The sequence below is a fragment of the Callithrix jacchus genome, chromosome 12 (assembly GCF_049354715.1).
Source record: "Callithrix jacchus isolate 240 chromosome 12, calJac240_pri, whole genome shotgun sequence".
NCBI lineage: Eukaryota > Metazoa > Chordata > Mammalia > Primates > Cebidae > Callithrix > Callithrix jacchus.
In genome coordinates, this window is record NC_133513.1 from 20477703 (window position 1) to 20493698 (window position 15996).

Genomic DNA, 15996 nt, shown 5'->3' on the forward strand with positions numbered 1-15996 from the left:
AGGGGTGAATCAGCCCAGTGGGAAACAGAGCAGGTCAAAATTCCCAGGCTGATCAGTAGTGGGATCGCGCCTATGAATAGCCACTGCACTCTAGCCGGAGGAACATAGTGAGACATCCGTCACTAAAAAAAAAAAAAAAAAAAAAAAAAAATCTAAATGTAAATAGGCATAAGTGAAAGAGGGCCAGAGAGATCAAACAGGGGCTTGTCTTGATTTTCCAGACCCAGCAGACCTTTGCCCTGTTAATCGTTATATTATTTTGAGGGAGAGATCGACGATAGCCCTGATATCAGCCCTCTGCAATATGAACAGGTTTCTTCTGGTTGGACATGTTTTTATGGCCTTTGGGAGAGCTGAAAAAAGTATGGAGTCTTCTGCTGCTACTTTTCCAGTTAGCAAATGTACTTAATTACCCCAATAATATAAGAATACATAGTTGTCATGAAAAATATAGAATTTATAGAGTAAAAAGTGAAAATACCCCTCCCCAGAGGCCGCCGAACACTTAACCCCACGGTTTACAGCCTATTTGACCGCTTCTTTCAGAGAAAGTGACCTTTCTCTGTGCACTTACATGGTCTTGCTTGATATTTCATAATCTGGATTTTTAGTGATCTAGCCTGGGATCCCTGTTGATGGACATTCAGATTTCCTCTCATTTCCTTCCTTTGTAAACAATGTTGGCTGGGTGCAGTGGCTTATGCCTGTAATCCCAGGGCTTTGGGAGGCTAAGGCTGGTGGATTGCCTGAGGTCAGAAGTTTGAGACCAGCCTGGCCAACATGGAGAAACCCAGTCTCTACTAAAAATACAAAAAATTAGCTAGCCATGGTGGTGGGCGCCTGTAACCCCAGCTACTTGGGAGGCTGAGACAGGAGAATCGCTTGAACCCAGGAGGCAGAGGTTGCAGTGAGCTGAGATCCTGCCATTGCACTCCAGCCTGGGCAACAAGGGCGAAACTCCATCTCAAACAAAACCAAAAACAGAGTGTGAGGGGAGCGGCGTGAAGAGCAGATGCCACCACCACCACCACCACCACCACCGCCATAGACACACTCGTCCCACAGGCCACGCCTGGGCCTTGCTGCCAGGAAGCTTCGGCCCTGCAGCTCCGCTTGCTGCTGTCTCGGGTTTCTTTACCTCCAGAAAGAAGAAGATTGACCCCTCGAATTCTGGAAGTTCATTGAAGAGTCTGAAATTAGGGATTTATTTCAAATTTGGGCATGGCTAATCGAGGTGCAACAAGACCCAACGGGCCAAATACTGGAAATAAAATATGCCAGTTCAAACTAGTACTTCTGGGAGAGTCTGCTGTTGGCAAATCAAGCCTAGTGCTTCGTTTTGTGAAAGGCCAGTTTCATGAATTTCAAGAGAGTATCATTAGGGCCGCTTTTCTAACCCAAACTGTATGTCTTGATGACACTACAGTCAAGTTTGAAATACGGGTTACAGCTGGTCAAGAACGACACCATAGCCTAGCACCAATGTACTGCAGAGGAGCACAAGCAGCCATAGTTGTATATGATATCACAAATGAGGAGTCCTTTGCAAGAGCAAAAAATTGGGTTAAAGAACTTCAGAGGCAAGCAAGTCCTAACATTGTAACAGCTTTATCAGGAAACAAGGCTGACCTAGCAAAGAAAAGAGCAGTAGATTTCCAGGAAGCACAGTCCTGTGCAGATGACAATTGTTTATTATTCATGGAGACATCAGCTAAAACATCAATGAATGTAAATGAAATATTCATGGCAATAGCTCAAAAATTGCCAAAGAATGAACCACACAAAATCCAGGAGCAAATTCCGCCAGAGGAAGAGGAGTAGACCTTACTGAACCCACACAACCAACCAGGAGTCAGTGTTGTAGTAACTAAACCTCTAGTTTGAACTAGCTGGAATAGTCTTCTGCTTCCTAAATGTTAGTAACAATGGAATTGGAGCGTTTAACCAGCCCACTATGACTTCCAAAAGAAGAGACTTACGATAGAGTCAAGTTTCTAATACGGAATTATTTTAAGTGTTTTGAACTTAATTTTTAATAACATGCATGGGTCCCTCTCACTAATGTTTCAGCAATAGGGAAACATGAGAACTGTGGGGACATTTGTTTCATTGGAAGATTAGGGGAAATCATTTCCCATCACTAGAAATATAGACAAATGACTGTCTGGACCCACACAGTTAACCAGCCTATTTCTCCACACTGGTACAGTAGTCACCTGTGAAAAAATTTTGGAACTTACTAATTGGGGCTTTTCAAAAACATTCTTTTTTTAGAAGGAGATGCTAAAGTTACTTATGACGCTTAGCTATAGTATTCAGGCAAATGTTCATTTCTCCTGGTACCTGTGTTTAAAATGTACATTCCACATTTTAATGAATTAACCACAAGAAAATAATCCCACATATACAAGGTGGGGGTCGGGGGGCAGGGAAGAGTATTAATGGCATCTAAATTATAGCCAGTCCTGTTTTTTTTAATGGGGTAAAAAAGAAATGCAACCCCGTCTTGCTTTAGGAATTTGAGAACTAATAAATGCATCTTAATGGATAGTGTTTTTTACAAACATATGAGTTCTTTAACAAAAATGAAATAAACCAGGTGTCTTTGATTTCTAATTAATCACTGCTGGCCATTACATAGGTTTTGTTGTTTGGGGCAGGGAGGGGGCTTTTGTTCCCTTTTGATGTAATATAGTCAATGCACTAACAATTATGTATATTCAAACTTGATTTTAAATTCGATGTTCAGCTGTACTGTAAATAGGGTACTGCATTGTAGTCTCCATATATGTATTATTTTTCTGTAATATTTAAGAGTTGCTTTAAAGTATACAAAATATACAGTTACTAAAACAGCTAATAATTTCTCCCCCTTTGGCAGGAAGGGGCTTCAGTTGTTCCTCCATTGCTAGAATGATAATAAACAGTGTACCCACAGTTTGCAACATAAAGTATTGCAATATGTTAGTAACAATCTTGCAGATTTAGAAACTTCTTTTCCAAAGTTCATTTTATTTTGATCAGTTCGGTATATTGCACTAATTATTTTAGGTATTTTCATTACATGAAAGCAGCTACCATGTGTCAGAGATGATTTAATCTGTTTAGGTGTGGGACTGCTAGGAGAACTTGTACATTCATGATAATGCAGAATTAGGAAAACGGTTCACCAGTGTTTAGTTTTATATTGAGGTGCTCAGGTTGGAATAAAGTGGTATAAAAAGCAAAAAAAAAAAACAAAACAAAAAACAATGCCCTAGGGAACCTCTATGTACTACCTAGCTACAGTGTTTCTGTTCTCTTCACTCTCTGGAGTTTTCCTGCCATCCAAGGAGGTATTTCATTCCCAGCATAAGAAGTCAGAGGCAGCTGGGCATGGTGGCTCACAACTGTAATCCCAGCACTTTGGGAAGCTGAGGCTGGAGGATTGCTTGAGCCCAGGAGTTCAAGACCAGCCTGGGCAACATGGCGAGACCACATCTCTACTTTTTTATTTAAAAAAAAAGAAGAAGTCAAACAGTTCTCTGTGCCATGAAGCCTGACTGTTCTTTTTCAAAGTGATTTTGGCTCTTCTAGGTGTGCTGCGATTCCATATGAATTTTGGGATCAGCTTGTCAGTTTCTATAAGGAAGCCAGCTAGGATTCTGACAAAGATTATGTTGAATATGTAGATCAATTTGAGGAATTTTGCCATACATCTTCTGATTCACAAACATGGGATGTTTTCCGTTTCTTTCGAGCTTCTTTAAGTATTTTCCACAATGTTATAGTTTTCAGAGTATGAGATTTGCACTTCTTTGGTTAAATTTAGTCCTAAATGTTTTCTTCTTCTTCTTCTTTATTTTTTTTTTTTGAGATGGAGTTTCACTCTGTCGCTGGGCTGGAGTGCAGTGGCGCGATCTCAGCTGCAACCTCTGCCTCCTGAGTTCAAGTGATTCTCCTGCCTTAGCCTCCCAAGTAGCTGGGACTACAGGCATGCACCACCATGCCCAGCTAATTTTTGTATTTTTTAGTAGGGACGGGGTTTCACCATGTTGACCAGGATGATCTCAATCTCTTGACTTTGTGATCCTCCCACCTCGGCCTCCCAAAGTGCTGGGATTACAGACTTGAGCCACCACGTCTGACCATGTTTTATTCTTTTTGATGCAATGGCACATGGAATTTTATTCTTAATTTTAGTTTTGGGTTGTTATATGTGCTTTTCTTTTTCTTTTAGAGAGAGGGTCTTGCTCTGTCACCCAATCTAGAGTGCAGTAGCACCGTCAGGGCTTACTCCAGCCTCCTGAGCAGCTGGGAGCACAGCCATGCACCTCTATGCTTAGCTAATTAAAAAAAAATTTTTTTTGTAGCAATAGGGGCCTCCCTATGTTGCTCAGGCTTGTCTCAAACTCCTGGGCTCAAGTAGTCCTCCCACCTTGGCCTTCCAAGGTGCTGGGATTACAGGCGTGAGCCACCACGACTGGCTACCTGTGCATTTTCAATGTCAAGTTTTTATCAGTGCTTTCTTTCCCAATACTGAGTACTCTCTGTGCATCTGGGGCTGTTCCAGTCTCTGGGGATACAGAGAGGAAAGGGGACACCGGAATTTGTGTTTCTTGAGGCAGGGACTACTCTTCTGGCTCCCTGCAATAAGCTGACCAGTCTGACCTCATGCTCTTGGCTTTGTCTCAGGGTTTCCTGGAGGAGACTAGCCTCTTTTATGGACATTACTCCATTGATGGGATGAAATTTCAGAACTTCACTTATGATCTGCCCCTGGCATATTTGTTAAGCACAATCGCCTACCTGGTCCTGAGCCTTCTTTGGATAGTGAAAAGGTAAAGTCTGTCCTTCCATTCTCTCTGAATTACCCTTCATGGCTGGAGGCTATTGGAGATATGGGAACTCTGGGGACCATTGCCTAAAGAATGAGCGGAGTCCAGGGGATGGTTTTATGGGGAAAGGTCTGTGAGTACGTTAGTAGCTGGAGAGCCGTGGGAGAAATAAAAGTCAGGATTTGGGATGGAGTAGCAGCCTGAGGTTCTTTTTTTTTTTTTCAAGACAGAGTCTTTCTCTGTCACCCAGACTGCAGTGTAATGGTGGGATCTTGGCTCACTGCAACCTTTGCCTCCCAGGTTCAAGTGATTCTTGTGCCTCAGCCTGTAGGCACATGCCACCACGCCCGGCTCATTTTTGTATTTTTAATAGAGACGGGGTTTCACCATGTTGGCCAGGCTGGTCTCCAGCTTTTGACCTCAAGTGATCCGCCCACTCTGGCCTCCCAAAGTGCTGGGATTACAGGTGCCAGCCACCGCACCTGGCCTGGGTTCTTTTTTCCTTTTTCTTTTTTTTAAAAATAAAGACAGGGTTTCACCATGTTGGCCAGGCTGGTCTTGAACTCCTGACCTCAGGTGATCCGCCCGCCTTGGCCTCCCAAAATGTTAATATTACAGGCGTGAGCCACCATGCCCAGCCTGGCCTGGGGTTCTTTACTGAATCATTACTGAACGCATCAGGCAATCCCACTCCACTGCACAACACACCATAACTTTGCTTTGCTGTGTATGTTAACTAGGTCTCTATTGGGTTGTAAATAGCAGAAACCTAACTGAGGGTTATTGAGTGCCTCACAGATCCAAGGAAGGGAGGAAACTCAAATTCCCAGAGGGCCAAAGATGGAGCCATGGCTTAGGAACAACATCAAAAGCAAGAATCCTTTGTCTTCAATTCCTCTATGTGGTGGTAGCTTTCTTAAGTGGTGGGAAATAGGGCATCTTCTTTTTTTCTTTTTTGAGATGGAGTTTCGCTTTTGTTGCCCAGGCTGGAGTGCAGTGACTCACCACAACCTCCACCTCAAAATAGGGCATCTTATAGTTTGCGTTAGCCTTGACCTCCTGCGTCACAGGTACGAAAATCCTAGGAAGAGACTTGTTGTGTCTGTTTCATTCAGGTTCCCAGCCCTGACCCTTGCTGACCATGGCCATGGGGAGCAGTGTGTCTGTGATGAGCCCCTGGTGGTTCAAGTGCTCAGCACTGTGCTCCTTCAGCTGTGGCCAGGGGCGAGGGTCAAATGGCAACATGGCTTTTCCTATGGGAGACAAGTGGTTTAGGGAGAGAGAGCAATTCCCAAGAAATGAAAGGAATATTGGCCAGGCGCAGTGGTTCACGCCTGTAATCCCAGCACTGTGGGAGGCTGAAGCGGGCAGATCACTTGGTCAAGAGATCGAGACCATCCTGGCCAATATGGTGAAACCACATCTCTACTAAAAATAGAAAAATTAGCTGGATGTAGTGGTGCACACCTGTAGTCCCAGCTACTTGGGGAGGTTGAGGCAGGAGAATTGCTTGAACCTGGGAGGTGGAGGCTGCAGTGAGCTGGGATCGTGCCACTGCACTCCAGCCTGGTGATAGAGTGAGACTCCATTAAAAAAAAAAGTATTAATTCCCTTAACAAACATTGTTTCAAGACGTACAATGACCCAAACACAATATAAATTTTATTTCTTTTTATTAGCTGGGTGTGATGGCTCAGACCTGTAGTCCCAGCTACTTGGGAGGCTGAGACAAGAGAATCACTTGAACCCGGGAGGCAGAGGTTGCAGTGAGCCAAGATTGCACCACTGCACTCTAGCCTGGGCGACAGAGCAAGACTCTGTCTCCAAACAAACAAACAAACAAACCCTTGTATTTCTCTTTTACATGACAGTTCTGGGTAGAGGCACAGGTTAGTGTGGTAGAATCCTTCCTATAGTATTTTAGGACTCAAGTTGACCAAAATTCAGCCATCTTTAGCATGTGGCTTTGAAGGTCCTGCTGAGGGATGGGAAAGGAAAAAGCATGGAGGAGAACCATTCTGAGGGTATTTATATACCAGACCTGAACCTGGTGCACATCACTCACATCCCATTGGCTACAGCTCAGTCACATGACCATAGCTAACTGCAAGGGAGGCTGGGAAACATTATTCCTGGCTGGGTATCCATTACCCAGCAGTGACACTGTACTACAGATGGTGAACCACAAATTTTTGATGGACAGCTTTTCATCTGTGCCTCAGGGGGTTGCTTGGCAGACACTATCATGGGTGGGCCCCTTTCTTGCCCACTTGATTGTCCCTGTGAGAGCATGCACAGTGTTGTAAGCCATGGAGCTGCAAAGCTCCTTATCACAGGTGCAGAAGAGACCAGGGTGCTGTGGATTGATTTGGCCTTCCGTAAGGACCAGAATTCACCACTGCAAAGAAAACCCCAGTGCCCAACGGGCACTTGTATCCTGAGTCAGAATCTATGAGATGAATGTGAACTGGTGAGCCTCCATCCCTCACCCAAATGGACCATGTACAAATGAAAAGCCCCAGCCTCCTTTTGAGGGGCAGAGAGATGCTTGGTAAAGAAATATTGGTTGATTGGGGTTCTATGATCGTGCCAGGGCAGATCCAAGTTTTACAGACTTACAGGTTAGACAATTTGGAGGCACCATCTTTAAGACAAAGAGTATTAAAATATATGTATTTTGTAAATGATAAAAACAAACAAATAAAACCGTAGGAACACATTGCTAGAGTCTCCTAGAGCCTTGGAAGGGGCCCTGAAGAATGAATAAGGTTATTTGTGTTGTTGTTGTTGTTTTTCAAGACGGAGTCTTGCTCTATCACCCAGGTGCAATCTCAGCTTGTTGCAACCTCTGCCTCCTGGGTTCAAGCAATTCTCCTGCCTCAGTCTCCCAAGTAGCTGGGATTACAGGTGCACGCCACCACGCCTGGCTAATTTTTGTGTTTTTAGTAGAGATGGGGTTTCACCATGTCGGCCAGGCTGATCTGGAACTCCTGACCTAGTGATTCACCCACCTCAGCCTCTCAAAGTGTTGGGATTACAGGAATGAGCCACCGCACCTGGCTGAATGAATAAGGTTTGTTAGTTGCACAGCGAATCCACCTGTGAATCTTGCTCAAGTTCAAGGCCTGATGCTTTCTGGGGAAGGCAGTGGAGGGAGGGCTTGGTGTGATATAATAGGGGAAAGGCCGGCTGTGGCCCAGGAAGTGGAAGTGCCACAGAGTGACAAAGAGTATGGACTTTGTAGGCCAGAGACCATGGTTGGAATGTCAGTTGGCCTCTTTGAGCCTCATTTTCTCCATCTGTGATATGTGCATACCTGGAAAGGTTGTTGGGAGGATTAACATAAGCTAGGCAGGTGAATGAAGACCTTAGCACTGTGCCTAGCACCTTATAGACATTTATTACATTAAAATTATCATCATCATCATTATCATCAAGGTAGCAACAATTCTGCCACCTACTTCTCTGATTATAGGGAAATAATTTTTCTTCCTCTGATCTAGTTTTCTCACCTGTTAAATGTAGGTCTGGGTCAAGTATGATGGCTCATACCTATAATCCTGGCACTTCCAAGGCCAAGGTGGACAGATTGCTTGAGCCCAGGAGTTCAAGAGCAGCCTTGGGCAACATGGCAAAACCCTATTTCTACAAAAAATACAAATTATTAGCTAGGTGTGGTAGTGTGTACTTCTACATTTGAGCTATGTGAGAGGCTGAGGTGGGAGGATCACCTGAGCCTGGGGAGGTTGAGGCTGCAGTGAGCCATGATCACGCTGCTGCACTCCAGCTTGGGTGACAGAGTGAGACCTCATCTAAAAAAAATATATATGTACATATAAAATAAAATAAAATGTAGGTCTGGTCTAAATCAGAGACTTGCAACTGGGATGGGTCACCATGAGCTTTGTAACATGGCATATTTCTGGACCCCACATGAGACCTATTGAATTGAAAATCTGAGGTAAGAAACCATTTGGGAACCTGTATTTGGGGAAAGCACCCCTTGTGATTCTGACATAAATTCTTTGCTGTAATCCTTTGGCAGAATGACTGATCATAACAATTCCTTCCACTACTTTTCTTTCTTTCTTTTTTTTTTTTTTCAAGACAGGGTCTTGATATATTGCCAGGCTGGAGTGCAGTGGTGTGAATTTGGCTCACTGCAACCTCTGCCTACCAGGTTCAAGCGATTCTTCTGCCTCAGCCTCCCAAGTAGCTGGGACTCCAGGCACCCACCACCATGCCCAGCTAATTTTTTTTTTTTTTGTATTTTTAGTAGAGATGGGGTTTCACCATGTTGGCCAGGATGGTCTCCATCTCTTGACCTCATCATCCACCCGCCTCGGCCTCCCAAAGTTCTGGGATTAGAGGCATAAGCCACCATGCTTGGTCAATTCCTTCCACTTCTGCTGTCTTCATGCCTCACTAGCAAGTCCTAAAAATAATCCGTTTCATCTGCAGAGGACTGTGTATAGCATCTGGTGTTTTATACCATCAAGTGCCAGGGTATATTTTTTCCATGAAAGCATTTGAATGAATAAAAAATGTGCAACAGAATTGTATCTGCCCTAAATAGGTGCTCACTAAATAGTGTTTTTTTGTTTTATTTTTTATTTTGAGACAGAGTTTCACTCTTGTTACCCAGGCTGGAGTGTAAGTCATGATTTTGACTCATTACAAGCTCTGCCTCCCTAGTTCAAGTGATTCTCCAACCTCAGCCTCCCAAGTAGCTGGGATTACAGGCACCTGCTATCATGCCCTGCTAATTTTTGTATTTTTGTAGAGATGAGGTTTTATCACGTTGGCCAGGCTGGTCTTGAACTCCTGACCTCAGGTGATCTTCCTGCCTCGGCCTCCCAAAGTGCTGGGTTTACAGGTGTGAGCCACCGCACCCATCCCTAAATAATTAATATACTATTTAAGTCATTTATTCCTTGATTTATCCATCAGTTGCATATTAACCATAGTATATAGTCCACGCATTATGGATATGAAAGTGGCAAGATAGCCAGGGTAACTGCTCTCGAGGAATTTAAACTTTAGTTAGAGTAAGGAGCTACAAGCAGTAAACAGTTGAATAAGATAATTGCAGGTTGTGTCATTGCTGTGAATTAAATAAAAGGGACTGACTTGAAGTGGGGGTTACAGCCTTAGAAGGGAAGATGAGGGATCATAAAGGGGTTATTTGAGCCAAAACCCAAAGGATGGGAAGGAGAACAGTCATAGGGAGAGTCAGAGAAACACCATCCCTGGAGATGGTAGTGGAAATTCCCAAGTACAGAGGCCCAGAGGCAGGGACGGGAATTTGTGTATTTATGGAAAGAAGAGAAAGCCAGTATAGTTACACGGGAGGAGAGACAGCAGAACTGGATCATATAGGATCTCTAGGCTGGATTAAGGAGTTTGGATTTTAAAAGAAAATGAATCATTCTACCAAAAAGACACCTGCACTCATATTTCATCACAGTGCTGTTTACAATAGCAAAGACATGGAATCAACCTAGGTGCTCATCAACAGAGGATTGGATAAAGAAAATGCGGTACACATACACCATGGAATACTACACAGCCACGAAAAAGAAATGAAATCATGTCCTTTGCAGCAACATGTATGCAGCTAGAGGCCATTATCCAAAGCAAATTAATGCAAGAACAGAAAACCAAATACTGCATGTTCTCACTTATTAGTGGGAGCTAAACGTTGGGTACTTATGGACATAAAGATGGCAACAAAAGAAACTGAGGACTCCTGGGGTGGAGAGGGAGGGAGGGAGGCAAGGATTGAAGGACTATTGGGTACTGTGCTCAGTACCTGGATGATGGGATCATTTGTACCCAAAACCTCAGCATCATACAATATTACCAAGGTCACAAACCTGCACATGTACCCCTGAATCTAAAATAAAGGTTGGGGCTGGCTGGGCACAGTGGCTTATGCCTGTAATGCCAGCACTTTGGGAGGCCAAGGTGGGAAGATCACCTGAGGTCAGGAGTTCAAGACCAGCCTGGCCAACATGGTGAAACCTCTACTAAATATACAAAAATTAGCTGGGTATGGTGGAAAGAGCCTGTAATCCCAGCTACTTAGGAGGTTGTGGCAGGAGAATCATTTGAACCCAGGAGGTGGAGGTTACGGTGAGCCAAGATTGTACCACTGCAGTCCAGCCTAGGCAAGAGGATGAGACTCTATCTAAAAAAAAAAAAAAAGTTGGGCAAAAAGGTTTGGATTTTATTCTAGCTGTGATTGAAGCCATTAGATGGGTAAAAGGAAAGGACCTTCAGCAATGAGATACTCTGTTAGCTGCCACATATATGTAGAATGGCCCCAAACTTGACCATGTGACAGTGGGCTAAAAATGCAGCTATGTCTAACTTTTTAAGTTTCAGACAAAGCCAATACAGGGGCCTCTTTTTGCTGTTGTTCCTAAAAGAAGGATGATTGTGTTTTGGGGTCAGGTCGGTGGAAGGATTCAAAATCAACCTGATTCGGAGTGAGGAGCACTTTCAGAGTTACTGCAACAAGATCTTTGCTGGCTGGGACTTCTGCATCACTAACCGCAGCATGGCGGATCTGAAGCACAGCAGCTTGCGGTACGAGCTCCGAGTGAGTGCTCCTGGGTTTTCCCATAGTGGGGTCCTCACCAGCAAGGTCCTGCCTTGGGAGCTTGAGTTTTCAGCTTGCAAAGGATCTGGGGTGGGAGCCAGGTGGTCCCTAGTGCTTACCAAGTTACTTCTCTAGAGTTTTCAAGAACTTTTCACAGTGAACACGTTACTGGGGTTGATTACCCTAGACCTGAACAAGAGCACTGGTGAACTGCGACGGGGGAGTGGGGTGGGGAGGCAGTGGCTGCAAGGAGATGATGTCTTTCCCCACATGCTGCTAATTTACATTGTTATTTTTCCACCTGATGAGGACCTGTCATAAACACTTGCTTATACCAGGAGAAATGGGACGAAGGAGGGAATATTATGACAGTAGTGTGGGATGCAGAGTATATGAAAAATCACAAGAGAGTTTCCAAATGAATGAGAGAAAGAAGTAAAGAATAGCATGTTAATAAGCTCATCAAAGAAAAGGAGGAGGGGACAAAGGAAGCATAATAAAGTGGAAGGAATCAAATCAAATCTATTCTTTCTTACACTAAATATGAACAGATTAAATTCTCCTAATAAAAGCAGAGACTACTAGATTGGGTAAAAGAAAAAATAACAACACCTCATCTATATGCTGTTTGAAGAAATGACACATACTACGTTTAAGTAATATGAATAGTTTATAGTTCTGATTTCACATTGATTGCAAAGCCCAACTGCATTCTTTTTTTTTTTTTTTTTTTTTTTTAAAGATGGGGTTTCACCATGTTGGTCAGGCTGGTCTTGAACTCCTGACCTCAGGTGATCTGCCCGCCTTGGCATCCAAAGTGCTTGGATTACAGGTGTGAGCCACCATGCCCAGCCAATTGCAGTCTTAAATAGGAGGTTTGGTTGGGCACAGTGGCTCATGCTTGTAATCCCAGCACTTTGGGAGGCTGAGGCTGGTGGATCACCTGAGGTCAGGAGTTCGAGACTGGTGGCCAACATGGTGAAACCTCATCTCTACTAAAAATACAAAAATTAACTGGGCATGGTGGCATGCCTGTAATCCCAGCTGCTCAGAATGCTGAGGCTCTCTGCTTGAACCGAGAGGCAGAGGTTTTGGGCTCACCACTGCACTGCAGCCTGAGCAACAGAGTGAGACTCTGTCAAAAATAAAATAAAATGAAAAGGAGATTCTACCTTTACTTATGCCTTTAGTAGACATAAAAAGTAGTTGAGCGAAGTCTAGGATGGTTTCTCAGGGGAGATGAATATTTAAAGGAAGTCTTTTTTGTTTGTTTTTCTGAGATAGCATTTCACTCTGTCTCCCAGGCTAGAGTACAGTGACGTGATCATAGATCACTGCTGACTCAAAATCCCAGGCTCAAATAATCTTTCCTCCTCAGCCTCCCAAGTAGCAGGGACTACAGGCACTCATCACCATGCCCAGCTAATTTTTCTATTTTTTTGTTGAGACTCTCACTATGTTGCCAGTGTTTGAACTCCTGGGCTCATGTATCCTCCTACCTTGGCCTCCCACAGTGCTCGGCTTGCAAGAGTGAGCCACCATGCCTGGCCGAACTTTCAAAGATGGACGGGGAGAGAATGATGAATCAGTTTCTACACCTGAGTATCCCTTCATCCCACTGCTCACAAATGAATTTTCTTTTATCTTCAGGCAGATCTAGAGGAAGAAAGAATACGGCAGAAAATAGCAGAAAGGACCTCAGAAGAAACAATACGCATTTACTCTTTGAGACTGTTTTTGAACTGTATTGTTCTGGCTGTTTTAGGGGCATGCTTTTACGCAATATATGTAGCAACTGTCTTCTCACAAGAGCACATGAAAAAGGTAAGTTAACTTGTATTCTGGCTGGACATTATGCTAAGTGCATTGAAAACCTGTGAGGTAGACACCACCATCATTTCTATTTTACATATAGAGATACAAGTTTGGCTGATACAATCAAGAACTGAAAATCAGAGGTGATCAGTTACCACTTTTAAAGCAATTTTTATTATTATTATTTTTTTTTGGTTGAGACAGCCTTACTCTGTCACTCAGGCTGAAGTGTGAACCTCAGCTCACTGCAACCTCCACCTCCCAGGTTTAAGAGATTCTCGTGACTCAGCCTCCCTAGTAGCTGGTATTACAGGCTTGCACTACCATGCCCGGCTAATTTTTGTATCTTTAGTAGAGACGGGGTTTCACCATATTGGCCAGGATGGTCTCAACCTCCTGACCTCAAGAGATCCACCCACCTTGGCCTCTCAGTGTGCTGGGACTGCAGGTGTGAGCCACTGTGCCTGGCCTTAAAAGACATTTTTAAAGGCATCTTAAGTATAGTGTTCGAGATGCTTACTGCTCCTGGAATTTGCAGTATTCAAATCTAGGCTGAAGTAGGGTTTTATTCCTTATGAACTAAGGCCTTGGTTTACCTAAAATAGCAGTGGTTTTAAAAATCCAAGTTTGTCTAGTGGCTCTGCTTCATGAAATCAATCAATAGGGGCCCAGGTTCCATTCATCTTGTGACTCTGCCCTCCTTAGGGTATAGTTTTCTTTCCTTTCTTTCTGAGACAGAATGTTGCTCTGTCACTTCGGGGTGAAGTGCAGTGGTGTGATCTCTACTCACTGCAACCTCCATCTCCTGGGTTCAAGTTTAATTTTTCTGCCTCAGTCTCCCAAGTAGCTGGGATTACAGGTGCCTGCCACCACACCTGGCTTATTTTTGTGTTTTTAGTAGAGACAGTGTTTCACCAGGTTGACCGGGCTGGTCTAGAACTCCTGGCTTCAAGTGATCCACCAGCCTCGGCCTCCCAAAGTGCTGGGATTACAGGCATGAGCCACCATGCCTAGCTGGGTATGGTTTTCTGTACGGTGCAAGATAGCTCACCACCATGGCCAGCCAAGGAGAAGGAGCTGAAGGAGCTGAGGAGCTGAGGAGAGCACATTTCTTCCTTCAAAGGGCATGACCTGGAGGTTACACTAAAAACTTCCACTCATATCCCTTGGCCAGAATTTAGTCACATGGTAGTACCTAGCTAGAAGGGAGGCTAGGAAATTTCCTTTTTATTGTGGATAGCTATATATTGGCTAAATAGTCTGCTACCGTGAAAGCAGCCAATGGCTATTTCAATTTCAAATCAATCAATTCTACGTCCTTGAATATACTTTAAATTGCTCATTTATGCAGAATACATGGGTCTTCTTATACATCCCCTTAATAAATCCAATACAGCCTGGTTTTCTTCTGGCACAGTACTAGATACCTCTTTGTGAACACTTGAAGAAGGAGATGGCAACTGGGCGCGGTGGCTCATGCCTGTAATCTTGGCGCTTTGGGAGGTCAAGGTGGGTGGATCACCAGAGGTCAGGTGTTTGAGACTAACCTGACCAACATGGTGAAACCCATCTCTACTAAAAATACAAAAATTAGCCAGGTGTGATAGCAGGTGCCTGTAGTCCCAGCTACTCAGGAGGCTGAGGCAGGAGAATCACTTGAACCTGGGAAACTGAGGTTGCAGTGAGCCAAGATCGCGCCCCTGCACTTTAGCCTGGGTGACAGAGCAAGACTCTGTCTCAAAAAAAAAATTAAAAAACGGAAGGCAGTGACTTATGTTTACCAACTATGTTGGACGACAAATATGTTTTGTTTGCCAAACACTCATCGTTGAGTTTTTGTTGTTCTCTTTGTGTTGCAACTTCCATATGTACTCCTGACTAATAAGTTTTGTTATCCTCCTAGGAAATTGACAAGATGGTTTTTGGAGAGAACCTCTTGATATTGTATCTACCGTCTATCGTGATCACGCTGGCCAATTTTATAACCCCAATTATCTTTGCCAAGATCATCCACTATGAGGATTATTCCCCAGGCTTTGAGATCCGGCTAACAATTCTTAGGTAATGCCTAACATGAGGATGGCAGGCATGTCAAGCCAATCACCACTTGCCCACTCTCTTGCCCGTGGCAGACATTGCTAATCAATTGTGGTGCATTTTTCTGCTGAGCCAAGAATCCTCCTCAACCTTCAGACAGTCTCTGTGAACAAATCAGAATTTGTAGATATGGTGAAATCTCTTTAAGAGTCTACTCCTTGGTATTATGTTGATCTTTTTACCTCATGATCTGCCTGCCTCGGCCTCCCAAAGTGCTGGGATTACAGGCATGAGCCACCGCACCCAGCCTACTCATTGGTATTGTATTTTTGGTCCATATAATAGCACAGGGCATAGGCTGGGACTCTAAGAGGAGGTGTTGCTCTGAAGCTGTCAGAAATGACAGGTATAGGCCGGGTGCGGTGGCTCACACTTGTAATCCCAGCACTTTGGGAGGCCGAGGCAGGAGGATCATAAGGCCAAGAGATTGAGACCATCTTTGCCAACATGGTGAACACCTATTAGCTGGACATGGTGGTGTGCGCCTGTAGCCCCATCTACTCAGGAGGCTGAGACAGAAGAATCGCTTCAACCTGGGAGATGGCGGTTGCCTGGTGACAGAACAAGACTGTCAGAAATAAGAAAGGAAGAAGGAAAGAAGGAAGGAAGGAAAGAAGGAAGAAGGGAGGAAGGGAGGGGAAAGAAAGACAAAGAAAGGAAGAA

At 44.1% G+C, this 15996-nt stretch overlaps 1 protein-coding gene and 1 pseudogene across 5 annotated transcripts in view; both read left to right on the forward strand.

Moving 5' to 3' along the window:
* Nucleotides 1-15996, forward strand: part of TMC7 (transmembrane channel like 7) — a 74063-nt gene that overhangs the window by 35778 nt on the left and 22289 nt on the right. For 3 of the 5 annotated variants that reach the window (XM_035267071.3, XM_035267074.3, XM_035267070.3), the window contains 4 exons: nt 4675-4820; nt 11274-11421; nt 13072-13245; nt 15140-15297. In XM_035267071.3, the coding sequence (XP_035122962.3) occupies nt 4675-4820; nt 11274-11421; nt 13072-13245; nt 15140-15297 (626 nt within the window). The remainder of the gene's footprint in view (nt 1-4674; nt 4821-11273; nt 11422-13071; nt 13246-15139; nt 15298-15996) is intronic. The other 2 variants (XM_078344786.1, XM_035267073.3) reach the window with 2 other exon arrangements.
* LOC100894569 (ras-related protein Rab-5A pseudogene) lies at nt 1088-1948 on the forward strand (annotated as a pseudogene).